The 27,058-nt window shown below is 39.8% G+C and overlaps 1 protein-coding gene across 1 annotated transcript in view; it reads left to right on the top strand.

Annotated features, from left to right (window-relative positions):
• LOC124855485 (latent-transforming growth factor beta-binding protein 2-like) overlaps positions 1 to 27,058 on the top strand; it is a 122,666-nt gene that overhangs the window by 75,722 nt on the left and 19,886 nt on the right. The window contains exons 12-27 of the mRNA XM_047345385.1: positions 3,531 to 3,809; positions 5,452 to 5,471; positions 5,700 to 5,736; positions 8,351 to 8,476; positions 9,225 to 9,353; positions 9,547 to 9,666; positions 9,937 to 10,056; positions 15,466 to 15,585; positions 15,756 to 15,878; positions 15,992 to 16,117; positions 16,225 to 16,350; positions 16,526 to 16,651; positions 17,841 to 17,966; positions 20,156 to 20,281; positions 23,902 to 24,024; positions 24,655 to 24,774. Coding sequence (XP_047201341.1) covers positions 3,531 to 3,809; positions 5,452 to 5,471; positions 5,700 to 5,736; positions 8,351 to 8,476; positions 9,225 to 9,353; positions 9,547 to 9,666; positions 9,937 to 10,056; positions 15,466 to 15,585; positions 15,756 to 15,878; positions 15,992 to 16,117; positions 16,225 to 16,350; positions 16,526 to 16,651; positions 17,841 to 17,966; positions 20,156 to 20,281; positions 23,902 to 24,024; positions 24,655 to 24,774 — 1,947 coding nt within the window. The remainder of the gene's footprint in view (positions 1 to 3,530; positions 3,810 to 5,451; positions 5,472 to 5,699; positions 5,737 to 8,350; positions 8,477 to 9,224; positions 9,354 to 9,546; positions 9,667 to 9,936; positions 10,057 to 15,465; positions 15,586 to 15,755; positions 15,879 to 15,991; positions 16,118 to 16,224; positions 16,351 to 16,525; positions 16,652 to 17,840; positions 17,967 to 20,155; positions 20,282 to 23,901; positions 24,025 to 24,654; positions 24,775 to 27,058) is intronic.

Below are 27,058 nucleotides of genomic sequence, written 5' to 3' on the forward strand. Positions count from 1 at the left end.
AGTTAAAGACGACTAAAAGATGAAAAAACGTAGAGATGATTTAGTTTCGTGACGGCAATGTTTGGCTCATAATTGCCTGTCACTGTTGTTGTTTACTGCAATGAAATCCTGCTTCATTGTTTTAACATCCACTTAATCCAGTTCTTACAGGGTTAGGAACTGATTTCATTTTTTTTCCTTCATAATATTAGTTTAACAGTAAATTGAAGATGAAGTTGTTCCACTTTTAGCCTTAGCCATATTAAGATAGGATCACCTGTTAGACATTATCTATTGTTTTCTTGCAGCACTGGGAACACCATTGGTCATGAAAGGAAAAAGGGATGTCACGATATTTTTTGCCGCTGTTAACAAAGAACAGCGTAGAGAGAGGGAGGATGAAAGAGAGAAAGAGGAGTTGATTGGAGAGGAAGCTGAGATTAAGAGATCAGAAACAGAGACTGTCAATCCTGAGAGTGAAAAGGAACATGCAGTGGTGTGAAAACGTTTTTCCCCTACCTGATTTCTTCTTTTTGCATGTTTGTCACACTTAAGTGTTTCAGATCATCACACCAATTTTAACAGTCAAAGACAACACAAGTAAACACAAAATGCAGTTTTTAAATGAAGGTTTTTATTATTAAGAGAGAAAAAAAAAACCTACATGGCCCTGTGTGAAAAAGTGATTGCCCCCTAAACCTAATAACGGCTTGAGGCCACCCTTAGCAGCGACAACTGCAATCAAGTGTTTGCAATAACTTCCAGCGCTGTGGAGGAATTGTGGCCCACTCTTCTTTGTAGAATTGTCGTAATTCAGCCACATTGGAGGGTTTTCAAGCATGAACTGCCTTTTTAAGGTCATGCCACAGCATCTCAGTAGGATTCAGGTCAGGACTTTGACTAGACCACTTAAAAGTTTTCATTTTGGGTTTTTTTCAGAGGTGGACTTGCTGGTGTGTTTTAGATCATTGTCATGCTGCAGAACCCATGTTCGTTTCAGCTTGAGGTCACAAACAGATGGCCGGACATTCTCCTTCAGGATTTTTTGGAACACAGAATTCATGTTTCTATTTATCACAAGTCTTCCAGGTCCTGAAGCAGCAAAACAGCCCCAGACCATCACACTAACACCACCATATTTTACTGTTGGTTTGATGTTATGTTCCTGAAATACGGCGTTACTTTTACGCGAGACGTAATGGAGCACACACCTTCCACAAAGTTCAACTTTGGTCTTGCCAGTCCACAGAAAATGATCCTAAAAGTTGTTGGAGTTATCCCTAAACTCCTGCATGCTCATTTGTTTGGTAAAGCTAAGACCTCCTATACTGTTATTAATAAAAAACAAAGTAATAAAAGAAACACAGAGACTGCAGTCTTTAGATGCCTGTACAGGGAGAAGATCGTCCGAATCCTTCTGAAACTTCCGAAACTTTTATTTCACACATTATTAAACATACTTAAGTATAGCCATACCAATCCTATAAGCATAGCATGAATATTTTCCAACAAAGTCTTGGGGATCATCAAGATGTTTTCTGGAGAAATTGAGACGGGCCTTAAAATACTTTTTGCTCAGCAGCGGTTTTCGTCTTGATTTGTCCAGTCTCTTTCTTATGATAGAGGCATGAACTCTGACCTTAACTGAGGCAAGTGATGCCTGCAGTTCTTTGGAAGTTGTTGTGGGGTCTTTTGTAACCTCTTGGATAAGTCATCACTGCGCTCTTGGGGTAATTTTGGTCGGCCGCCCACTCTTGGGAAGGTTTACCACTGTTCCGTGTTTTTTCCATTTGTAGATAATGGTTCTCCTAAAGCTTTAGAAGTGGCTTTATAACCTTTCCCAGACCGATAAATCTCACTTATTTTCTTTCTCATTTGTCCCTGAGTTTCATTGGATCTCGGCATGATGTCTAGCTTTTAAGGATTTTTTGGTCTACTTCACTTTGTCAGGCAGTGATTTCTTGATTGAGAACAGGTGTGGCAGTAATCAGGCTTGGGTGTGGCAAGAGAAATTGAACTCAGGTGTGATAAAACACAGTTAAGTTATGTTTTAACAGGCGGGGTCATTCACCTTTTGACTCTCCCTTAATAATAAAAAGCGTTATAAATGGCCTGAAGTGTCTTGACCAAGGCACAACGACTCAGATTTACAGACCCGGGCTTCAAACCAGCAACCCACCGGTTATAGGACAAACTCCTACCACCTGAGCCACAGCCACCCACTGTTGTCCGTGATCAACATTTTTATTTGTTTGATGATCTGAAACACTTATGAGAAATAAGAATCTGGAAGGGGGAAAACACTTTTTCACTCCACTGTATAGACTGTAAGGGAGAGATTAATCTTCTTTCAGAGATCAGCAAGTGCAAGGATGATCCACCAATGCAGCCTAATTTGTGGACATTTCCAACCACATAAATAAATGGTGGACAGGAGCAATGCACTTTGTTGGTGCTTCAAATAAATTCACATATTATAATAAACATGTACATAAACATTCATTCTTTTTTCTGTGCCCCCATGAAAAAACACTGGCCTCACCTTGGCCCCTCTGGTAAATTTGGCTTGAAACAGCCACTGTTAAGGGGCTAACCAAACTCAAGCTAACCTCTGAGATAGTGAATTAGCTGATCTGCTTCTTAACACACGAGTTCTCACAGAAAATTCCCAGGAAGATTTCTATGCATCACTTGATTAATGACAAATCCTGTGTGATGGGAGAAGACATGGTAAGAAGGCAGGCGAGGGTCAAACACACAGAGACATGTGCGTTGATCAGGCATGGGGAGACCTGAAGGCTTAAGTCAAAATCCGTGTCCGTAGTATGTGTCCAGAATGCAGAGATAAATGCAGAGGTGGACAGGGACAACAAAATCCAGAGTGCAGAAGCAAGGTCATAACCAGGAGATCAAACATTGGCATGGAAGTAACGCTGGACATCTACACACAGAACTGCTATCGATAATCTGACAAGGTGGCTGGTGCTGGAGGGAGCTTAAATAGAGCAGAGCACAGATGAGAGGCAGCAGAGCAATAAAGTAGGCACAGGTGAGCTGATCAAACTTAGTGCCTGAAATGTGAGCAGGCATGGACACAAACAGACTGAACTATTCCACTAATATATACATACAAAGAACGCAAAAGGATTGAAAAAATAGCCAAAGTCCAAAATAAAGCTCTGGAAGACATAAACTATGACGACCAAGTGATTCCCAAAGATTTGTGAGTTGAAAACTTGGCATACATTCAGGGAAATGAGTGATTGAGAAAACTTAAAAGATTACAAGAAAGTCTGGCTCCTTGGACCAAAATGTGAAGAAATTAAGTTGCCTAAAAACCTTTGCACTGTACTGCAGTGAAATACAATTTCATCACATAGGGAAGTGATAAAGTATACACATAAATGTGTGAAAAAGCATTACTGTCACTGTTTCACAGATGGCTTTTGTCTTTTCTGTGACTGTCAGGCAGACTGAGTTGTATTAGCTCTAACTGCATAGGTGATGGTTTTTATCAGTCATTGTTTGCTCTTGTGCTTACTGTCCTTCAGACCACTTCAAGGAGATCTGCCCAGCTGGTCATGGATACACATACTCACGATCAGATGTGCAGATTTCACTAAGGCAGCTGGAGCAAGATGAGTTGCAGAGCACAGGAGTGACTCTGGAGGAGCAGTATTCTGAGTTCCCATCCTCCCAGCCTTCAAGACACAACAACTACCCTCAAACACCCCAATTAGCCCAGTACCCTGAATACCCCGAGACACCACGAGTACCCCAGTACCCTTTGACTCCACAATCAGGGCAAGAAACACCAAGACTGGAAGAAGGTAACTATTAGCTTTTTTTCTCATAAACCAAAGATCAACAGGATGTTTTGATTTCCACAAGTAGCATTTTTATACAACCCAGAACATTTTTCAAAGTTGTTTTCATTCTTTACCATCTATTAAAATTAAACCCCTATGGGCTTCACATCACCTCACAAATATAATGGACCAAACATCTACATCTTCTGCTGTAGACTTAGTTTTATTGCCAGTGTCAAGATGATTTGATTTATTTGAACACACAGTTGTATAAATATTCTGGGATTTTTGTCTCCATTATCAAGGATCTTCACATCCCTGTCTGTGTTTGCATTTGTTTTGCATCTATTTTCTAAAGTAGCCCTCAAATAAAACCTTGATTTTGACTCAGCACAGAGCATATAGAGCCCCTGATACTGAAAATAATACATGTTTTTAAGATGATCTACATATAACGATCTGAAAAGTGTGGCATGCATTTGTATTCACTGATGCGTCCGTACTTTTTAAAACCTCCTATTGCCCTATTGCTCCAGTTGCATCTCTGGCTATTGGTTTTTAGTGTCATCCAGCTAGACAGGTGAACCTCAGTCTCAAGTCTTTTGGAGTCTTTGGCAGGTTTTCTTGTTTTATATTAACCTCCATCATTCCTCCCATGAACTCTCACCAACTTCCCTGTTCCTGCTGAAGAAAACTATCCCCAGAAGAGCATGATGCTTCTACCACCATGTGCCCCGTTTAATGAAATGTTACTACATCATCCAAAAAGTTTAATTTTGGTCTCCTCTGACCAGAGCGCCTTCTTGCACATGTTTGCTGTGTCCCCTAAATGATTTCTGGCAAGCTGCATACACAACTTCTTATGGATTTCTACTTGCCATTTCACTTGCCACGTCAAAAAGACCAGATTTGTAAAATGCACAACTGATGGTTCTCCTTTCAAGAGATTATCCCATGGGAACTCCGGATCTCTGCAGCACCTCTTACATTACCAGGGGCCTCTTGGCCCCATGTATGAGTAATGCTCTCCTTGTCCAGCCTGTTAGTTAAGGTGTATTGAAATGTCTTGGTAGGTTTGCATTTTTGGAATCCTCTTTCCAAAGTTCAGATAATGAGTTTTTATGTAACCAAGTCCTACTTTAACCTTCTCCACAACTTAATTTTTACCTCTCTGGTGTGTTTGTTGGTGTTTTGATGCTGTTTGTTGAGTAATGTTCTCTCACAAACCTCTTAGGCTTTTAGAGAGCAACTTGATTTATACTGAGAGAAAAATACAGCCAACTTCACTCTATTTACTAAATACTATGACTTCAGAAGGCAATTGGTTATACTACATTTTATTTAGGGGTATCAGAGTGAAGATGGCTAAATGCAAATTCATGTCATACTTTATAAAACCATGTATCATTTTCCCTCAACTTGATTATGCAACACTGTTGTTATGGTCTATCACTTAAAATGCAGATAAAACACAATGATGTTTGTTGTTGTAACGTGACAAAATCTAAAAATGGTTAAGTTTACGCATGCTTCAGAAGGTCCTGTAATGTTGTTAACCTGTTTTTAATCAGAAATAAAGACATTCAGGAATGTTCTTGTTTAGTCAAGGTTTGCGACTGATAAACCCGTCTTTCTTTCTCTCTCTATTTTTATTTTTTTGCAGATGTGGAAATTCTGATGCCGGTAATTTATCCCTCTCTATCAACCTCCTGGCACATAGTTTTGAAATGTTTTTGAGGACAATATGCGTAAGCTGTATTAGCTGCTGGGCTTGTTATGATTATATAACATATTCAGACCACATTTTGGTAGATACAGGCACACCAAATTAGTGGAGACTTTACCCAGAAGAGGGAGGTGAAAAATGCAACCTCAATTGTTTTTGACAGGTGATATTTGTTTGTTTTTTAGCCAGCTGTTGTGACCGACTCACCACCGGACCATCCAGGTATTTTCTTTTTCCCTTCTTCATTTTTTCCACAACGAAACCAAACAAAACTGTTGTTTAATGCCTCTCATGGTTTGATTTAGTATTTGAGTGAGGCGCAGACATATGTGTTTGCTATGAATTTCTCCTGCTCAGTGGTGGCAATCTCAGTCCTTGCTCTCACCCCAGTGAAAACATTGACATTAAAGTCTGGAGTTTGCTTAAATTCAGTGCGTCATCTTGATTTATTTTGGTTTATTGTCTTTATCCCTTAAAATAGTGTAAGTCATTTTTATACAGTGAAAGCAAGGAACGGAAACCTGATGCTGTAATAGACAGCAGGTAACACTTTATAATAAAGGTACACATTATATACTGTGGCAAACCTTAAGACATGACTCATAATGATATAATGCATGAATTAATGCAGGAAGGTTATATCATAAAGTCTACTTATTCACCATGACCTAAAAAGCTGTGGGTTAAAGTGATTACCTCACACTCATAGGGTAATTTCTTTAAAAATATTAAGTTGTACATTGATTTCGCACCAATTTTCTGTTTCTCTCAAATATTTATACTAGATGCATGTCTATGCTAAGCTTTTCTATAATAACAGGTTTTGTATTTATACATAAAGTAGGGATGTCCTGATTAGTAAATTATGTTCCAGAAACCAATCAGAGTTATTTAAGAGTAGTAACAGGCATTTGCAAATAGAGTTCCAGTCCAAACATTCAAATGTAATGCCATATTTATGCAGAATAATAATACCCATTTAATCAGTATGGCATGGTCTATAAGTATTGTGATTGTCTCCCCTTTAACAGCTTCACTGACCCCCCGGATGCTGCTGTATCAATTTTTCTTGATAGTGGCAGATAGTCTGTCTCTACAGGGACAGACTATGTTTCTAAAGATATATCCGAGTTGAAACATACAGCTTTCAGTTATTAACTCACACTTTCCTGTTGGTGATGAACTTACCATGCAAACGAAATAAAACACAAGGCTAATACTAGCATGTTTGATCTCTGTTTTGATATGACGTATTGATAACTATGCAGTGCTAACACTAGCATGTGTACTTTGTTTGGATTTGAGTAACTGATCATTCAGATATGTTAATGCTAGTGTGTCTACTTTATGTATTGATATGACTTGTGGATAATTAGGCTATGGTCGAATAGAATCTGTACTCTGTTTGGATATGACTTTCTTTGACTAGGGTTTAAGCTGTGCTTTAAAACATTAGCTTTGATACCAGTCATTTAAAGATTCCATTATCGAGACCTCATTCGATACTTGGAATCATCCCTAATATTGAGTGATTATTAAAAAAAATCCAGTTAAAACAGCAGTACTTAATGATACAGCTGTAACTATAATCTTTATAGTACGCTTCAGGTTGTGTTTATAAATTCAACACGCAGGTTTTTGATTACAGGCTCATAATGAAATGTGAAGATGTTGAATTTGATTTCTACTTAGATTTTATAAAATAGCTTCATATGTTGTAAATGATACAGTTGTTATTCTGATAAAATATGGAAAATGTAAGTTTACAGAAATCTGATGGAGAATGCAATAAAAGGCAAAGTTTCAGTGTTTTTGTGGAAATCAGCCTAATTTGGTAGCTTATTGGTTAGTCCTCTTTCAGTAAAGCAATTACTTTATTAATTCATCTTGTGATGCAAGAATGTTACTGAATGATGCATGAACTGTAGGTTGCTTATTTTTGCTCATTCATGCACAAGTACTTTATGACCCTCCGTATTCCTTTTTTAAGAGACCTCTTCAGACTCCCCAGACCTCAACTTGAGGCCAGATTTAAAGGAAACAAGCCCCGGAGTTTCCGTCACTAGTAAGACATGAAGTAAAAAAAATAATAAAGAAAGTCTAACAACAGTACTTACATCTTAGATTTACACTGGCTGGTGGGAGGAGGGCTGCAGCATTACCATTTTAAAAAAAGAGCCCAATTCCTCATTTTTTATGTTTTCTGTCAACAGCTGTCAGACAGCGGGACATCTTATAAGGCATTTTTGTAAGCTTACCCAAAGTAAAGCCTTAGAGAGCTTTATTTGACCCGTATTTCAGAGCCAAATTGGCTTTGACTTGATGTGCTTCACACAGGGTAGGATCGCAGGAAACCAAGAGAGATTGTGCCTCTTGGAAGGGTCTGTCATCATGAGTGGACAGAGGCAAAGAAGTTTGTTTTGTGACAGAAAAACTGTGATCAACAGACCGATTAAAGGCATAAGAAGAATTACAGATGTCATGATGAGATAGTGCTTTTCTCCTTGGCCAGGAATCAAGTCATGTCTCAGATTTATCTCACTGCTTTTGGATGGAAGAAGAGAAGAACGAAACTAATGTCAGGCTTGGTGGTGAATGACCTGTTTCTTTGCTCTTAACTCTTTGTAAGAATGCCACAACACCTGTTAGAACACTACACTGTTGTAAAACCACTCCTCTCATCCATGTCTCCTCCTATAAACTAGCAAAAACGTTACCTGCAGAGAGCACCATGTGTTTCTGGAATGCACTTTTTAATATTTTACAGCCACTTTAACAACAGGTCAGAAATGTCTGTTTTCTGGGTAACGATTGCACATCTTTTCCTTTTTCATAGACATTAACAAGTGTGCTACTTCACCAAGTATATGTGGCCATGGAAAATGTGTTCCTGAGCAGAGCGGATACACTTGCGACTGTGAGCCGGGATTCAAGCTCAGTGCATTGCAGAACAGTTGCATTGGTGAGTACCAAAGAGAGTGAGAGACACAGCTCTCGGCAGATCAGAATATCAGAATATCTTTAAATCAGCTATTATTGATTCACTACTATTATAGCTATTATAGATTTTTCTTCCACGCAACTTTCCAATAATAATCTTGGATACAGCACCAGCTTGTTAAGTAATAGCCTTTGTTGGCTTATCATCCTTGTGGAGGGTGCCAGTGACTATCTACTGGACAACTGTGAAATCAGAAGTCTTTCCCATGATTGTGTAGCACATTACAAAACCTTTCATTATTATTGCTCCTATGTTATAATAAAATTTTCTGAGAAACTGAACTTTGGGTTTTCCTTTCCCAAAATCATGAAGATTGACAGAAAAAAATCAACTGTATGAGCTAACCTCTTTAAATTGAATTACTGAAATAAATTGATGTTTCAGTTTCTTTATAGATGGAGCAGGACAGGATTTAAAGGTTTAATGTTCTTCAGCAAAAAGCCCTTTTTTGGTTTGTATGTCCTCATTGCAGTGAGAACAAATTGTAAAATCAGTCATGAAACGGCGCAGTAGCCGTGAAAATTCAGACCAGCCAAAAATAAAAGGGATCTGTTTGTTTATGCTGACCTGCTTCATGATAATAACTTACCTCACAAAAGTCCTGGCTGCAGCCTCGGCTTCATTTTTTAGGAGCTCTATAATCAGGGCTTGAATGTGTTCACTGCCTGCCGCTGCAATCTAACAAAACCTATACTTCTTCCCTCCGTAGATTTGAACGAATGTGAAGGGGACCCATGTGAGGGGAAGGGTCGCTGCATAAACAGCTATGGCTCCTACACATGTCAGTGCCACAGTGGCTACAGCCAGGTGATCACCCAGAACAGGAAATTCTGTCAAGGTGAGACACAGTCCAGTTTACAGTAGGACATATCATGTATCCAGTCATACCTAAGTCTGCTGTTAACTCTCTTTTCATTAAAGCACTTCAAGTTTTCTTTCCGTCAGCACTGTTCGTTTTAAAAACATCCTTTCATAATTAATGTCCTGGAACATAGCAGTCACTTTATTTTCCGTTCTCCTCGGTTTGGCAGACATCAACGAGTGCAGCATGCCCAACAAGTGCCAGAACGGCCAGTGCGTCAACACTGAGGGATCTTACACCTGTGAATGCAATGCCGGCTTCGCCAAGTCATGGAGGGGCCTGTGCGAAGGTAATTTGCATGGATCAGCACAAACGCATGCATGCAGAGTCCAGTTCACTCAACAAAATAAGCAAGTTCTTTTAGAGTAACAAAGCACATATTGTATTTTCCTCCGCTCAAGCCAGGGAAACCATTTAGCTTCCTCTATCTCGTGGGGATTGTGTGTGTATTTATTTGCCTTTCTGACCTTAATTTTGCTTTCTTCTATTAATGTGTGCATTGTTTGAGAATGCTTGTTGTAGTAACAGCTATATCAAACAATGTTTAAATTTTTTCCAGATATAGATGAGTGCAGAGATCCCAGCTCCTGTCCCAATGGCAACTGCGTCAACACTCTTGGCTCCTTCCAGTGCCAGGCCTGTGGCCCAGGCTTCAGGCCCATCGGTGGGAGATGTGTGGGTAAGGCAACCTAACACCCCATCAAAACAGCAGGACCACCACCACCTCCCCCATCTCCAGGGTCCTGAGGACATTTCAAACTGCTTCTTGGAAATAAACCGGGTTTCCCTCTGGAGCAGTAATACCTTTCTGTGTTGATTTACGGTGACGTAACTCTTGCTCTTTGTTGGCATTAATGAAGCAAAAAAAAGCTTTAAGACCTCAACTGCCTGTGATGAAGTGCAGTTGACCAAGTAGCACGAGCTGAATTCAATTTGCAGCCTCGCGGCTTATTGCTCAGAGGGATGCTCTCTCTGCTGATGTGAATAAAAATTAGAAATTAAATTAAATCTTTTCAATTCATTTGAGTTTATATTGGATATTTTAGGTCCTATGTGGGACATTCCTGAGCTCACATAACAGCTCAAAACCACAACAAATGATGGTTATATTGCACGGACCGATCTCAATCCCCCACTTTCTTTGCTCGTTTAGCAATTCCATGTATCCTCCCAGCCTCTACACATTACCTCTTATTGTTTAAACTCATTCAGCGTGTTATTGCTGATCTTTTTCGTATCACCACTTCCATAAAAAGATGTTTATAATACTTCAATTTGGGAGAGTCCAAATATTTTCTCTTGCCCAGAACCTTAAATAAACAGCATATTATTGTTGGAGAGCTCTGACCAGTTTAAATGTGAAGCCCAGCAGAGGCAAGCAGTGCTTTATTACTGCCGGCAGGGTAGATGAGAGAAGCAAGCAGTCACAGGAGATGTATGAGTGGGCCAAAAGGTCAATTCCCTACTGCAAAGAGGTTGTGGCATGTAAACAAACTTTCCCTCTCACACATGACGATGTCTGCGATCCGGTTTAAGGCTCCTACCAGGAATTAGAAACGGTCGCCAGACTACACATGGCGCATGTTTTCTTAAAACTAACATGCTCTGAGCTTCCAACCTGAAATTGGCCTTATTACATAACAGCCTGACTGGCGTTACATATCCATTCCCCTCCTGATGACCTTCCACACCTTTAATTTGTTTGGAAACCTAAGCTCCTGCTATATTCCAGAAATGTGAAAATATAGACCAAATGAATGATGAATATGAAGAATAATCTTAGAGGAGCTTTTGATTTCTCGGTGAATGATGCTCATGTTTAAAATCTGATGATCCTCTTGCCTACTAGACCAACAGAAATGGTGCATAATTGTGAAGTGAGGTGAAGTGAAGTGAAGTGAAGTGAAAAGAAAGAAAGACATCAATAAATTGTGACGTGCATTTTTACCCGGCGCAATGAGTCAATGCTCTTTAGAGCCATCTTTCATGTCATTACAGCTGCAACTCTTTTAGAGTTTGTCTCTTTCACCTTTGCACATCTGGACTCTGAAATTTGTGACTATTCTTTTTTGCAAAACAGCTGACGTTAAGACAGATTTTATGGTGAACATCTGTGAACAGCATCTTTCTTGCCACAGTTTCTCTATTGGATTTAGGTCTGATTTGTAACTGGACTTTCTAATACATAATTAGAATTTGATCTAAACCGTTCCATCTGGCTCATTCTCTGTTGTGTGTGGTTGGTCCTGCTGAAAGGTGAACCTCAGCTCCAGTCTCAAGGTTTTCCCTGCATCCCCCCAACCTGATGCTATCACCACTGTGTTTCACCATGGAGCATTTTTCACCATGCACATTGTTGCATTTTGGGCGTAGGGCTAAAAAGTTATGTTTTGGTCTTATATGACCAGAGAACCATCCCTTACATGTTTTCTCCTACATGGCTTGTGGCAAATGGCAAACAAGGCTTCTGGCTTTCTTTCATAAATTGCTTTTTTTGCCTCTCTTCCATAAAGGCCAGATTTAAGGAAAGCACGACTGAAAGCTTTTATTTCAACTTACTCTCCCACCTGATCTGAGGATCTATGAAGCTCCCTCAGAGTTACCATGGATTAATGCTCTCCTTGTCTGGCCTGATGGTTTAGTACCTTGTCTTGGTAAGTTTGTAGTCGTGCCATACTTTTTCTGTTATAGCTGAGCTGTAACCTAACCCTGTTAATAACTTCTTCACAACTTTGTCCCTGACATGTCTGCTGTGTTTGTTCATTGATGTTCTCTACCAAACCTTTCATGCCTTCCACAAAAGCTGTATTTATGATAAGATTTAATTATTTGTGGGTGGAGTCTATTTATAGTGTATTTAGACTATTTATAGTGTATTTAGATCACTTCTGAAGGTAACCCGGTTTTACTGTGTTTCATTTAGGTGTGGCAGAGTAAATGGACTAAATAAATATGACCACCACAAATTCCAGATTTTTATTTGTAAAGAAATTTTATACCATGTACGTTTTCAGTCCACTTCACTATTATGTCCAGCTTTGTGTTGATCTATAACTTAAAATCCAATGCAAATATTATGAAATTTGTAGTTGTAATATAGCAAAGTGCAAAAAACTGTACTTTTTGAAGTCATTGGAAATTGTAATTGATTTTAAATCTGTAAATGAAGGTTAACTGCAAATATTTTAACTCTGAACACTGAATTCAACAGTGCTGACAGGACCTTCAATACACTGTATGTTTGACGCTGTGGAGTCACTTAAAACAGGCAGCCTCAGCTCCTGGTTTGCAGTATTTGCTTCAGTCAATTGACGGCAGCGCAGTGCGGCAGTTTAGGCCAAATTGGCTGAATCGAGGATAAGCCTAATTGTTGGTGTGATAGAGAAAACAGCTCCATTCCCTTGTCGGGGCTTATCGGGGAGGTCTGGGTGATGCTGGATGATTGCAGAGAAAAGTGCTGGGCTACACTGACAGACATCTGGCTCTGCCTGTGGTTGGAACAACAATACCAGCTTTGTGACTCTTTTACGTTGTTTTCACTGCATTTCAGGCTCCGTATCACATCTCAGGGACATCCTCCCTTCATTTTCTTTGCAGTAAATTATTTTCTTTCCGTTCCTCTTTGAACACTTCACTGTTTCTCTCAGAACAGCATCATCTAATCCAAAAAATGCAACTGTTAAAACTTGATAATTTTTGCCATTAAATAATGTATTTACAACATTAAGGTGTTGCACAGATGCAATTTATGAAGTGGAAAAGAAAGCAACTGGCACTAGTCGTAAAAGGTTCTCATGATACAACTTGCAGTTGTTCTGAATGCTATTCTTGAACCATGTACAAACTTCATTTGAAAATAATGGTTTTAACTTGTTTTATCTTGGACATTTTGCTGATGGAAACATAAATCAGGCATCCTGAGTTGGCGGCCACAACATCCATCAAGTGTTTGTGATAATTAGTTATTTTACATTGCTGTGGAGAAATCCTGGCCCACTCTTCTCTGAAGAATAGCTGAGCCACATTGGAGGGTTTTCACATATGTTTAAGGTCATACCGCATCCTCTTAATCAGATTGAAGTCCAGTCTTTGAGTAGGCTAACCCAAAACCTTCCATTTGTCTGTTTGGAGCCACTCATAGGTAGACTTAGTGGTGTGCTTTGGGCCGAAGTTCTGCTACATAACCCTAGTGGCTTGGTTCTTAGCTCTCAAACCAATGGCCAAACATTCTCCTTCAGGATTTTTCTAAAATTGGTCATTCTGAAGCAGCAAAGCAGCCCCAGACCATCTTGTTACCACCACCATGTTTGGCTGTCAGTAAGATGTTCTTTCCTTGAAATGCTGTGTTCCATGTTTGTCTTGTCAGTCTACAGAATGTTTTCCCAGAAGTCTTGGAGATTATGGACAATGTTTTTTGGGAAATGTGAGATTTTGTTTTATTTTTGGTCAGCAGTGGTTTTGTCACTAAACTTTCCCATGCATTCTATATTTGCCCAGTCTCATTCTTTTTGTTGAATAATGAATACTGACTTTAACTGAGGCAAGTGAGGCCGGCAGTGCATTAAATGCTTTCTCTGGTGGCCTTCTGGAAGAGTCGTTGATTCACTCCTGGAGTAATTCTTGTAGGTCAGCCTCTCCCAGTTAAGCTTACTGCTGCCTAATGTTTTCTCTTTTTGTAGATAATGGCTCTCTCTGTGGTTTGCTGGAGTCCCAAAGCTGTACAATATACTTTGTAACCCTTTCCAGTCTGAGAGATGTTAGTGACATTGTTTCTCTTCTGTTTTTGAAGTTCTTTAGATTTTTGCATGACTTTTTGCCTTTCGTGGTCTTTTAGGTTAAAGGTGTTATTTAGGTGATTTCATGATTCGGTAGGTTAGGCCTGTGTGTTGTAAGTGAAACTGAACCACAAAATGTGGTTAATCACAGTTAATGTCATATTATTTGTTTTCTCGGACTCTGAATGTGACACAACCACGAGGACAGAACAGTGTTTTAACAATTTATTGAATTTGTGAGCAGATAGGATTTGGACCCGGACTGGAATTGCTGGAGGGATCAGAATCTTCACTGAGGAGAAGAGGACAAAGGTTATTGAGGTTCTGGGGAAAAAATGGAGAAGGCTGCGCTGGTGTGCTTTCGTCCTCTCTATGTGATTTTCGAGTGTTTCTGCTGCAATGACGCGAGAAGTGTTGGAGGGTGGACAGCCAGGTGGACAAGGGTGTGATGTTTCCTTCAGAGCGGCAGGGCTGGAGGCAGGAGTGGAAAGGAGGCTCACGGCAGGTTCGATGGAGTATGGCGTTCAACATTCGCCTGAGCACAATACGTAGAACAGGAGCTTTTGGGAATCTAGGAGCAGTGTAGCAAGAGACCATATTCGAAAAAACAGGGACAGAAACGCTGGTTGAAACAACAAGCTGACGCTTCCTTCCAGGTTCCAGCTCCTTATAAAGCTCTGGTGATTGCACTCAGATGCAGAACACCTGTGCGGCAGCAGCTGTCAGTCTCACCCTGCAATAAAGGGAAAAAAACACACACTACACTGCACACAGCCACCGTGGGTATGACAGTTAATCCATATATAATTATAGTTATGTTTTAATTCCAGTACCTGTTTCACAGAGGAACAGCATTGGTTGTGCATAGCCTCCTACCTCCATTTCCAGTTTAAATAATTGTTAGCTTCTATGTAAATAACAATGAAAGTAAATGGGACAACATTTTAAATGTTACCATAATAGCATTATCATAAATAGGTAGTTGTTTTGACATAGAAGAAGTTGGCTTTGGTCTTTGCCCCTGTCAGTATAGCTGTAAGCATCAGCCTCTGTGACCAACTAAATAAAATCAAAATATATTAACTGAGTTTGACCCTTTGATAAAACCTAATCTCAAAAATCCTGAACTATCTGTTTTATTTTTTAACTATGTGGTTATGCTAATGTTTCCAGACAAAAATCAGAACAGCTGAGAAATGTTCATGTGTTTGTATTATTGTAATTTGGGAACTGACACTTGGATCACATTGTGTAGTTCTGGTAAAATGATCCCATCCCCCATTCATTCAGTTTATGCTGTTCTCTGATCTCAGATGTCAATGAATGCTTGAACCAAACCATTTGCGGCCGTGGTCGTTGTGTCAACAGAGAGGGCTCCTATATGTGCAACTGTTTCCAAGGCTACACACTCTCACCAGACAATGTTTGCCAAGGTAACTGTCTGTCAGAAGGTATTTATGCAGCATGACCAAGTAGGACCTCTGTGACTGCTTCTCCACAGTGCTACTATAGAAGCCTTGAGGCACCACTGTAGGCTTATAAAAGTGCTACAAAAGTGTTTTCTGAGGAACTCCAGTTTCCCCCGTCTGTATCATTCCTCCAGATGTGGATGAATGTGTGCTCCCGGGAGTCTGTCTCCACGGCCACTGCACCAATTTGGACGGCACCCACAAGTGCACCTGTAACCTTGGTTACCAAGTCTCCTCAGACAGGAAGTCTTGTGAAGGTCTGTTAGAAATTATTTGGAGCTATTGAGTGTAACTCATTGGTGCACAAGCCTCTGCTAATGAAGCTCTCCCAGCAGCAAAGTAATGTCAGCACATTATTACTTTTTTCTAGACCTCAATGAGTGTGCAAGTGGTACAGCATGCCAGGCGGGGATTTGCATCAATACACCAGGTTCGTACATTTGCCAGAAATGCGGGCCTGGGTTTGGACCATCTGTTGATGGGCTGAGATGTGAAGGTAAGAAAATATCTGTCTAATGATTTACACTAATCTGCTGTGTTGCAGAAACACTACAGTATGTTGGCAATATGTTGGCCTACTTGTGGTAAATTCATTCTTTCCAGACATTGATGAGTGTGCACAGGGAGACCTTTGCTATAAAGGGCTGTGTGCCAACACAGAGGGATCCTTCTTTTGCACCCGATGCCAAGCTGGCTATAGAGTGTCTGAGGACAGGCAGAGATGTGAAGGTACAATTAATCTCCAGCTTTTCTTTTAGAAAAACCATTAGTGACTTTCTCACCCCATCTGTCCACTTTGTAAGCTAAATGTTAAATGTTTTTTGTTATTTAACTGGTTTCTCTCCAGATATTATTGAGGCCCACTGTAAACATACATGCATGTCCATGTGTTGGTCCTCCTCAGATATTGATGAGTGCCAGTCCCTGTCTACCTGTTCCAACGGGATCTGTCTAAACTCAGAAGGGTCTTATACATGTGAGAACTGCCCTGCAGGGTATCGTGTGTCTTTTGATGGGGAACTCTGTCAAGGTTGGTTTATTTAGCATTTCTCGTTTAAAATGGTAGCTTGTAATAAGACTTCTGCATGATGTATTTTAACGTTTTGATTACAGAGCTGATTTTGGTGGTGAAAAAGCTTATATTCTTATATATCTTATATTCTTTAAGGACTACGAGCTTTAGCATCTCAAAACTGAAATGTTTAGCCATTATTCTCTCCATTATTACCCAGGCTCAGTCAGATTGTATGGAGAGCATTCATAAGGTCAACATTGAAGTCCTACCACAGATTCTCAACTGGATTTATGTCTAGAATTTGACTGGGCCATTCTAACACATGAACATCCATCCATCCGTCCATCCTCTATGTCTGCTTATTCTTTCACGGTTGCAGGGGGGTTTGTATCTATCTTCAGCCATCATTGGGTGAGAGATGGTACACCCTGGACACACCCCCAGTCCGTACAAATGATCATGCTCTGATCTCAACCAGTGATTCTCAAACTTTTTATGAGTACCAATTGGGAAAGTACCACGTTTTTCAAGTACCGCCATCTTGACAAACTTTTTAAATCGTAGTACAGTACGGCTTGGAAAAGGAAAAAAAATGTAGGACGTTTTAAAAATCTCACAGTTCTTAATCTGAAGATGGAATTTCAAGCAGGAAAGTCAGAGATTTCCCATCAACCCCCAACTCAAAATCCAACATGGCAGCCTTGCATATGAAACCTAGTAATAGCCACAGTGAAAAAAATATCTCTGCACTTTTAATGGTTTGTGTCTCATTACAATGTTTTTCTAATGCTGTACAATTCAGCCCTCATTAATGAACATGTAGCTAATGTTTGGATTTACAAAATGAAGAAACATGCATTGTTATAGCAATTACTGCTACTAGCAAAACCCAACATGTTAAGTTGGGTTTGGTCATTAAATAACTGTTAGCCATTATTTTGAGTACAACTGAAGGCAGCCAAAGCACCATCAGCGGTACTTTTACCACAGTTCAGAACAATAGATTTGAACTTTTCTATCATAGCTCTGGATGCATGTTTTGTGTTGTTGTCCAGCTGGTTTGTGAACCTTTTCTCCAGTCTTTAGCAGCCTCTAAGTGACTTTTTCTTTTCCTTTAATATGCAATTGAAACAGTATAGACTTGATTGTTTTTCTGTTTTTTTATGACTGAATATTTCTTATTGTATTCATTGTCTCACAACAGATATCGATGAGTGTGCAGTTCCAACTACATGCCCCCAGGGAAAATGTACAAACACTGATGGTTCATTCAAGTGCGTCACTTGTCAGCCTGGTTTCACAGTTTCTGACGATGAACAAGAATGTGAAGGTAGAGTTGCGTTTTTAAACATGCCTCTGATCCAGATTTGTTTCAACAGAGGATGAGTATGTCAGGTTTCGTTTGTAATTTTCAGTGAGAACTTAGGCTGTGTTTACAGAGCATTGGTAGTGACAGCTAGGAGCCAAAATACCTTCATATTAAACATGTAATTTCCAGACTTCATAGCTGGGACTTGAACTCTTCCATTGTTTGGCATCACTACTGACCTGTGCTTATTGGAGTAAGACACTAAACCTCAAACAGAACAGGATGATGTCAGGCAAATATCCTGCAGATAGCACAGCTCAAAAGACCATTATCTAATTGATTGCAACTGGCAGTCTTTATTTATTTAAACCCAAAGATGGTGATCTTGTGGTATGATGTGTATATGAGTCCAGATGTGGATGAGTGCTCAGAGGGTAACTTGTGTCCTAGCCAACTGTGCGTTAACACCCCAGGATTTTACACCTGCAAGAGCTGTAGAGCTGGTTTCCAATTGTCTGAGGACAGTCACACCTGTGAATGTAAAACACAATCAACAGGATCACGTTTCAGTCACAGAACATGATTAGAAAGATATTTACAGTACTCTGTACATTTTTCTTGACATAATTTTATGAGATCAGTGCAGTTCAATGGCAGCTCGGACAAATCCCGTGAGGATAGATGTGTCATGACTTCATTGGAAGGAAAAGAGGAATGATTACATAAAAGAGGTTCAAACACACTCTGCGTTAGTCATTTATACCAGAGTGTGGATCTAGCCTGAGAGGAAGATCCCTCACTGATATGTATCTTTGTAATGGGAAATGATTTCACAAAACAAAGTACAAGTCAGTATTTTATGGGATTTTAATGGATGTTTTTTGTGCCATGGAAAATATTAGGGGTTTAATTTAAAACAAATTCCACTACCTCCCCCTTTATTACAACGCTATGAGGCAAGTTTGCCCTGTTGAACCCAAACAGAGCAATCTCAATGACATAAAGTGCATATGATATTATTTTTAGCATTTCTTACTTTCTAATTTTGTTCAAGGTAGTTGTATATGTTTCCATGAACGGAATTGAGATATGTTAAATGTATCAGTGTCTAGCGCAATGTTCTCCCAAGATAAAAGCAGTGAAAGGAAAGGCTCCAACTTGAATTGGAGTATAATGATGCTGATTGGTTTGGCAAAATTTATGCAGTGAGGAGGGGGAAGTCAGACAAAATTCCTGAGTGCAGTAGCTTGGAGACCTAAGAAATCAACCACCTAAGGAGGGATTAAAAAGTGCTCTGGCAAGTGCAGTCTGCCCATAATTAAACGCAGTGTTAAATAACCACTTAAGGCACAAACTGTCATTTGAAATGAAGTGTCTGGCAACATTCACATTGCCATTGTTAATTCTGCTACAATTCCGACCAGCATTATTACTGAAATTTAAGCACATGCTACACATGTGGCGGATGCAGGGAGAGTTCAATCCATTCCTTGTCTTCCACTTTTTCGAGATTAGGGTGCTAACATCTTCAGCAGTGAACCCAAACATCCATCTCCCCAGCAATACTCTCCTGCCGGTTCTGGGGGATCCCAATGTGATCCCTGTTCATAAGGAATATTTTGTCTTCTCTCCTGGGACCTGCTCCCCGTGGGAGGTGCCTGGAAAGCCTCCAGAAGAAGACACTCAGGAGGCATCTCTTATTTCCTTAAACAATTAGTTTACAAGAATACAAAGGCTTTTTATTATGCTTTTTAAACTAGCCATATGCTTTAAAACATAATGGAAGGGCAGATTATGATTTGTTTATGTTTCATACTTTCAATATTTGTTGGTTTTATGGCTCAATAGTGCAATGATATTTGCCCTTTAACAATGGCCCACATTATTTTCTAGTCTAACAAAATACAATCTGTTCCAGTAAGGAATTTCCAGTAATCACATATGGGCAAGCTGGAGACTGCTTGTGCTATTAGTAATTATGCGTCACCTGTAATAACTAGCTATTTCAAATTTAATGGCCATCCCACATACTTATCTGTTCACTCTTTTTCATAAACCCACTGTCAGTGCAATCTAATAAAGAGAGCTGTGCTTACTGTATGGCAGCACTTCAAGCTGAGTCACACTTAGCCTTTAATATTCTTTAAGGGATACTTTGGAGATTTTCTTCTGTTGATAAGCTACATCTAAACCTTTCTTCTCTTACTTAGATATTGACGAGTGCCAGGCTCCAGGTGTTTGCCTTGGAGGTGTATGCATTAACACAGAGGGCTCCTTCTCCTGCATGTCCTGCGATCCGGGCTTCAGCGTAGCACCCAATGGCCTCTCGTGTGAAGGTACAAAACAGTGGGGTGTCTCGCTGTGGTCAATAAAATTTAAGATCTCATTTTCACAGTCATCTGTTCCAACACTGCATGACCCCTCCTCTGGGAAGGCACTATTGAAGGCGAAGATGGATGATTAGTTCCCTGTGGTCTGGAAGATCTTTGTGTTACACAAAAAGCAGATTTGCAGTGTGACCAGATGATTCATAGCTCATGTAACTGTTGGGTTGATCTGGTCTCTCTGTGTGTAAATGCAGATGTGAATGAATGTGAGGATTCTAGCTTGTGCCTGGGAGGCCAGTGCACCAACACCATCGGCTCCTATAGCTGCTCTTGCCCATCTGGACTCGAGTTAGTGGACGGGACATCTTGCAGGGGTATTTATAGATTTGACCTGTACCATTAGTGGTTTGCTGCTTCTCATGAGTTACCACATGCTGGTATGTTGACACAGCTGTGTGAGTCTATTTGGGCATGTTTGTGACAGACATCAACGAGTGTTTAACCATGGCGGAGATCTGTGTAGGAGGAAGCTGCCTGAATACGAAGGGCTCCTACAGATGCATGTGTCCTGATGGATTTACCCCCACCGATGGACGCCCTGGCTGCCAGGGAAATGGGAAATCATAATTTAAATTATTTTATTAAGGATATGTTACTGGGTTTGGCAGATTAGCAGCTGGTATGAGATAGAGGTATAAGTTTTATATTTTGTTTTAGCATAAGTAAATATTACATCTAGTGACTTTTTAAAAGTAAACATACAGTTTGAACTTTCTCAAATTTTTTCACATTACAGCCACAGACCTCTGCGTACTTCATTGGGATTTAATGTGAGAAATCAACACTTATTAGTGCATAATTGTGATATGGAATGACAATGATGCATGATTTTCAAAATATTTTACAAATATAAATCTAAAAGTGTTTGGCTTGCATTGATCCCCCTTTACTCAGATACCCCTAAATAAATTCCAGTGCACCCCATACCCTTCAGGAGTCTAATAAGTTAGTCCACCTGTGCATAATTTTATCTAAATATAGTTCTTCTGTGAGTTTTGTTAGAGAATCTTAGTGAACCAACAGCATCATGAAGACAAAGGAACACACCAGACAGGTCAGGGATAACGTTGTAGAGTCATTTAAAGCAGGCTTAGGTTATAAAACAATATATTAAGCTTGGAGGATCTCTTGGAGGCCCATTGTAACTTGGAAGGTGCTGCAGAGATTCAAAGCTCGAGTGGGACAATCTGTTGACAGAATGAGTATTAGTCATGCAATCCACACATTGAGCCTGTGTGGAAGATTAGTGATAAGAAAGACATTTTTGACAGGAAGCCAGAAGAGGTCTTGGTTGCAATTTGCCACCAGCCACATACGGGACACAGCAAACATGTAAATAAGGTGCTCTGGTCAGTGGATACCAAAATGTAACCTTTTTGACATGAATGAAAACTGTTGTGTGTGGTGGTTGGAAAACTGATGTCGTAGAACCACACTGTAAAACATGGTGGTGGCAGCATCATAGTGTGGGAATATTTGGTCAGAGTTAGTCAGATGATGGATGGAGGTTAATATAGGATAGTATTGATGGAAAACCTGCTAAAGTCTGCAAAAACTTGAATTGAAACTTACCTTCCATCCTTAAACATTCAGCCATAAAATCTTCGGACCTCACTTAAATAAAATAGAAAATCTGTGGCAGGACTTAAAAGTTTGTTTACAGATGTTCTTAATTCAAAGTCACCTAAGTTTGAGCTACTTTGCAACAAAAGAATGAATAATTATTTAATTGTCTAGATGTTCACAGCTGGTAGAACATATCTGAAAAGATTTGCAGCTGTAATTGCACCAAAATGTGGCTGAATACAAATGCACACCACACTTTTCAGATCTTTATTTCTCAGAGATTTTGGAAACCATGCATCACCTTCCTTATACTTCACAATCATGCTCTACCTTGTGTTGGTCTATAAAATCTCAATAAAATGCATATGCATGTTTGTGGTTATTAATGTTTTAAAGTATGAATACTTTCTAAAGACATTTAGCTGTCTTGCATGTGTTTCCTGATTCAGTGCAGTCAGGCTGTTCTCACCAAACACTCCTGGGTGCCGAAGCTGAGTGTAATGGGCCATGGCTTCATCAACTGTCCTAGCTAGAAAATCAGTTTGATGTTTTGTCAGCCGCACCCAGTAACCCACTGGTCATAGGAAAGGAAACAAATGGAGCCTGATTGTCAAATGAAGAAGACTTTTGAACAAACTGAAGCTTTTGCTGTAAAAAATATAAAATTAATAAACAGGATGTTAGAATTGGATCAATGTTGTTTCTGGTGGGTCTTGCAAGGAAGAAGTGGAGTTAACTAATGTAAGATTGTCTAGCCTTGCAATGTCCAGACATGAGCTAAAGCAGGTAACTCCCTAAAAACACAGGCAATATCCACCATGATGCCTGCCAAGATTTACTTACAGTGGAGATCTATAGTTAGTCCTAAAACACGGACATCTTGCTACCAAAGTGTTGGCCGTGCAGCGGCTATGATATCCTCCACACTTTGAGCAAATTGCCCAGGCTGTGTCAGGTACTTTGGCTTGCCGCCACAGCAAATACTGAACCCTAATTATCCTATAAATCAGCGGGTGTCGTATATTTTTTTGCAGTCTGCCTTGGTGTGTACAGTGCTGACAGAATGAAAGCCAGACCCCTCTGACATGAGCCTACAGGGGGAGGAAGAGGGGTTTGTGAGGTCATTTCAATGAAAGATGGGCTTTGGCATGTGATACCAATATGATGCTTAGTCCCAAAATGGAAAATCTATTATAAAAAACTGACAACAGACTGAAACCCATTTTAACTCGATCCAGATTAGCAAGTTGCACCATAAATATAGAGAGAAATAGAGAAATAACTCCAATCCACAGAGTTGCAGCATGTTCCTTTTATTTGCTCATTGGATCTGTTTTTCCTTATCTTTGCTTTAAAAGTTTACCTTTTTATTTCTGTAAGCGTAATGTGATTGTTAAACATTTAGAAAGGAACCTTGATGATCAACGCAACCTCTTTCCTTCCTATTGCTCTATGTTTTACCATGTCCAAGTACCTTAAACATTAAGTCATTATGCTGCAATTATCCTCCCATCTGTAGCTAATCAAGCATGTACCACTCATTTTTACATTTTAGCCTGAGAGAAGTGTTCTTAACCTGTAGAGTGCCAGTCAGACGTTTGCATACACTCATCATCACTATGAACGCTGCATTCATTGAAGCATTGGAAAAGTAGTTTTTTTGTTTGTTTTTGTTTTTCGGAGTGGATGGAATTGAGCTTAATGCATTCATACTGCCTGCAGCACAACAGGGCCTCAGCATGATGCTACCACTACGACTGAAAGTCAGCACAATGTCTCTTACTGTAAATATAAATATAGATATATTTTCCTTTGATTTCTAGTTTTCCATTAAATCTAAACACTTTAAAGTTCAAACAAGCTTTTGAATAGTCATTTCTTGATGCTTATGAGAAAGTCCTCTTGTCTCCAATGAGGACAAATTATATCTCAACCCACCTTTCCTGCTGTTATCTGTTGTTTATCTGTTGGTTTCCTTTCTTTTTTCTTTACTCCTATTATAGATGTGGATGAGTGTAGCAGAGACGATGTGTGTATTCGAGGAGAGTGTGTGAACAGTGACGGCTCTTTCTTATGCTTGTGCGAAGCCGGCTTCAAGTTCAACACTGATTCAGCTGACTGTGAAGGTAAGATAGGCTACAACTCTGTTGATGTCCAGTTATGGTGGTCCCATCATGGTGGCTGTTGACCCCAACTCTGCCCTGGGCTTTGCGCTCCATGTGTGAACCAGTGTGTCAGCATTAGCTGTTTGATCGTCATGCTACATTAGGGCTTAAGCGTAGTGCCGCTTGCTATGATTGATTATCTATAGCACATGAAGACTCCATTCCAGTGAAAGTGTCCAGGCCTGGCTTAGAGGCTTTCCTCCATGATCCCCAGGATGAGAGGTCTGTGTGGCTGGAGCCCTAAACTCCCACTCCCTTGAGGGAAGCATGAATGACTGCATTGTGAGCAGGAGCTGTTTTTCCCTCTGGAACGTCTCCCCTTACCTCCTTCACAACTTATTTGGTGACTGTGACAATATTGTTTTTGGCCATTTTTGTTGCCTGTTTCGTTTATGGAGGACAGCTACACCACAGCCCCCTGGCCAACTCCTGTTGCACAGACATTACTCTATGAGCAGAGGAGCATTGGAGGGATTACAAGTTTGTGTGTGAGGGTGCATGCATCTGTGTCTGACTCACAATGTAGCTAATTATAGACCCTTTTTGTGAGATTCCAACAAACATTGTTCTCCCTTTAATTTTTTAATGCAGACCAGGATGAGTGTCAAGAGTTTGGAAGCTCAGTGTGTGGCACCTGGAGCTGCAAGAACACCATTGGCTCCTACAGGTGCATCATGCCGTGCCAGCCTGGCATGCTTAGCAGAGACTGCGGTGAGTGATTAAATAATGTACAATGCCTTGCACAAATATTCAAATCCTTTGAAACTTTCACATTGTGTAATGTTAGAGCCACAAACATCAGGGCATTTTATTGGAACTTTATATGAAAGACCAGCACAAAGTATTGTATAATTGTGAAGGGAGAGAAAAATAAGGAGTGCATTTTTATTCAGCCCCCTTGAGTTAATACTTTTTGGAACCACCTTTAGATGCATGTACAGCAAGTCTTTTTTGGTATTTTTCTAGTTTATTCTCATTCGTCTTTGTAAAAAAGCTCTAGGTCAGTATGATTAGATGGAGAGTGAACATGTGAAATTGTAGTTTTCCTTCATACATAGCGTTATGCATGTAGGCCACAATATGTTTTTGATCTCATCTGAAGAATGGGTCTTCTTCTGTATTTTAGCTGTGTCTCCTACACGGCTTTTGGCAAATTGCAAATAGGACTTTTTAAGCTGTTCTTTCAACAATGGCTTTCTTTGTGCCACTCTTCTTCTTCCTGAGCTGTGAATCTCTACAGCTCTTCTAGTTATCCTGGGCCTCTTAGCTGCTCCTCTGGTTGATATAGTCCTTGCGTAGTGGATCAGTTTGGGTTGGTGCTGATAGGTTTGCAACTGTGTCATACTCTTTTCATTTTTAAATGATGGATTAAACTGTTCTCCATCAGATCTTTAACACTTGGGATAGTATTTTAATCTAACCCTGCTTTAAGCGTCTCCACAACTTCATCCCTGACCTGTCTGCTGGGTTCCTTGGTCTTCTCGATCACTAATGTTCTCCAACATAACTCTGAGGCCTTCACAAACCAGTGTTTTTTTTTTATATGGAACTAAATTACACACAGGTAGAATGTCTTTACATATTAAATTACTACAGAAGGAATGGATTTCAATGTTTTTTTTATTTATGGGTATCAAAGTAATAAGAGCTGAATACAATGCCTATACTGTATGTTCATGGTTGAGACAAATCAAAAAAACAAATCCGTCTAGTCTTCCCATGCACAGACATCATCCAGGCTGCAATGAAAAATGACCTTTGATAATCGGGTGCTCTTACATGCAGAGGAGTCCCATCATTGAGCATCTTTTGTCAAGTAGAGACAGAAACTGAAACCTGATCATTTCTGTTTTCCATTTTGGGGAAAGAACTGTGAGAACAACTTATTATTCTCTTTAGTATCCCCTGTGGGAAAGATGTGGCTCTTTATAATGCATGGTTGAAGAATGCATAAAGAATTGTATGTTTAGTTGCGGGACTAAACACCTGTTTTACAAAGTGATCTTGCAAATAGTGAATCCAGCGTAGACTCACACAGTCGTCATACCCAACTGATGAAGATCAGGTGGGAGTATTTGCTGCTCCAGCCCTACCTAGTGACAGAATGAGCTTCTGCCTTTTTGTCATCACTATTCTTATCATGTTTGGCGGCCTTTTGGCTCATTTGTTCATCATGTTGTCTGCCTGGCACAAGCTGGCGGTTGCCAAGTGGGATAAAAACTGGCTTTAGTGGGATAAGAGCTGACTGAAACCACCTGCCTACCTCTGCACTCTTAAAATTTATTTTCAATTAGGCTGTATGGAGCAAACATAATCAATCAATGTCTACCTTAGTAGAAGGGCCCTGACCCCTTGATAAACAACAACACACCTGAATGTGTTTTATTGGTACTCTATATGAGAGACTAACAAAAAGTAGCTCATAATTGTAAAGTGGAAGGAAAATGATGCACGCTTTTTAAAATTGTTCACAAATAAGAATCTGAAAAAATCAGCATGTTTTTCTTCAGCTTCCTGGTTTGTTACTTTGTAGAATCATCTTTTGTTGCAGTTAAAGCAGCAAGTATTTTGGGGTACGTATCTACCAGCTTTGGACATCTAGTGACTACAATTTTGGATTTTTCCTTGCAAAATAAATGAAGCTTATGTCAGATAGGATGGGCAGCAATTTTCCAGTCTTCCTGTAGATTCTCAAATGGACTCATTTCTGGACTTTGACTGCACACATGAATATGATTTGATCTAAACTATTTCAGTGTAGCTCTGGTTGTTTGTTTTGGATCTTTGTCTTGCTGAAAGCTGAACCTTGCAGCCTCTAAAATTTATTCTAGAACCACCCTTTGTTCAAGTCTGACCAGCATCCCTTTCATTCATTATGTGTATAGTTTGCATATTTTTTTGCATGTAGGCCTAAAATGTCTATTTTAGTGTCATCTGACTAAAGCACATTCTTACAGTGCTGTATTTCTTCTTGCCACTCATCCTTTAAGGCCAC

Source organism: Girardinichthys multiradiatus, chromosome 19 (assembly GCF_021462225.1).
Source record: "Girardinichthys multiradiatus isolate DD_20200921_A chromosome 19, DD_fGirMul_XY1, whole genome shotgun sequence".
Taxonomy (NCBI): Eukaryota; Metazoa; Chordata; class Actinopteri; order Cyprinodontiformes; family Goodeidae; genus Girardinichthys; species Girardinichthys multiradiatus.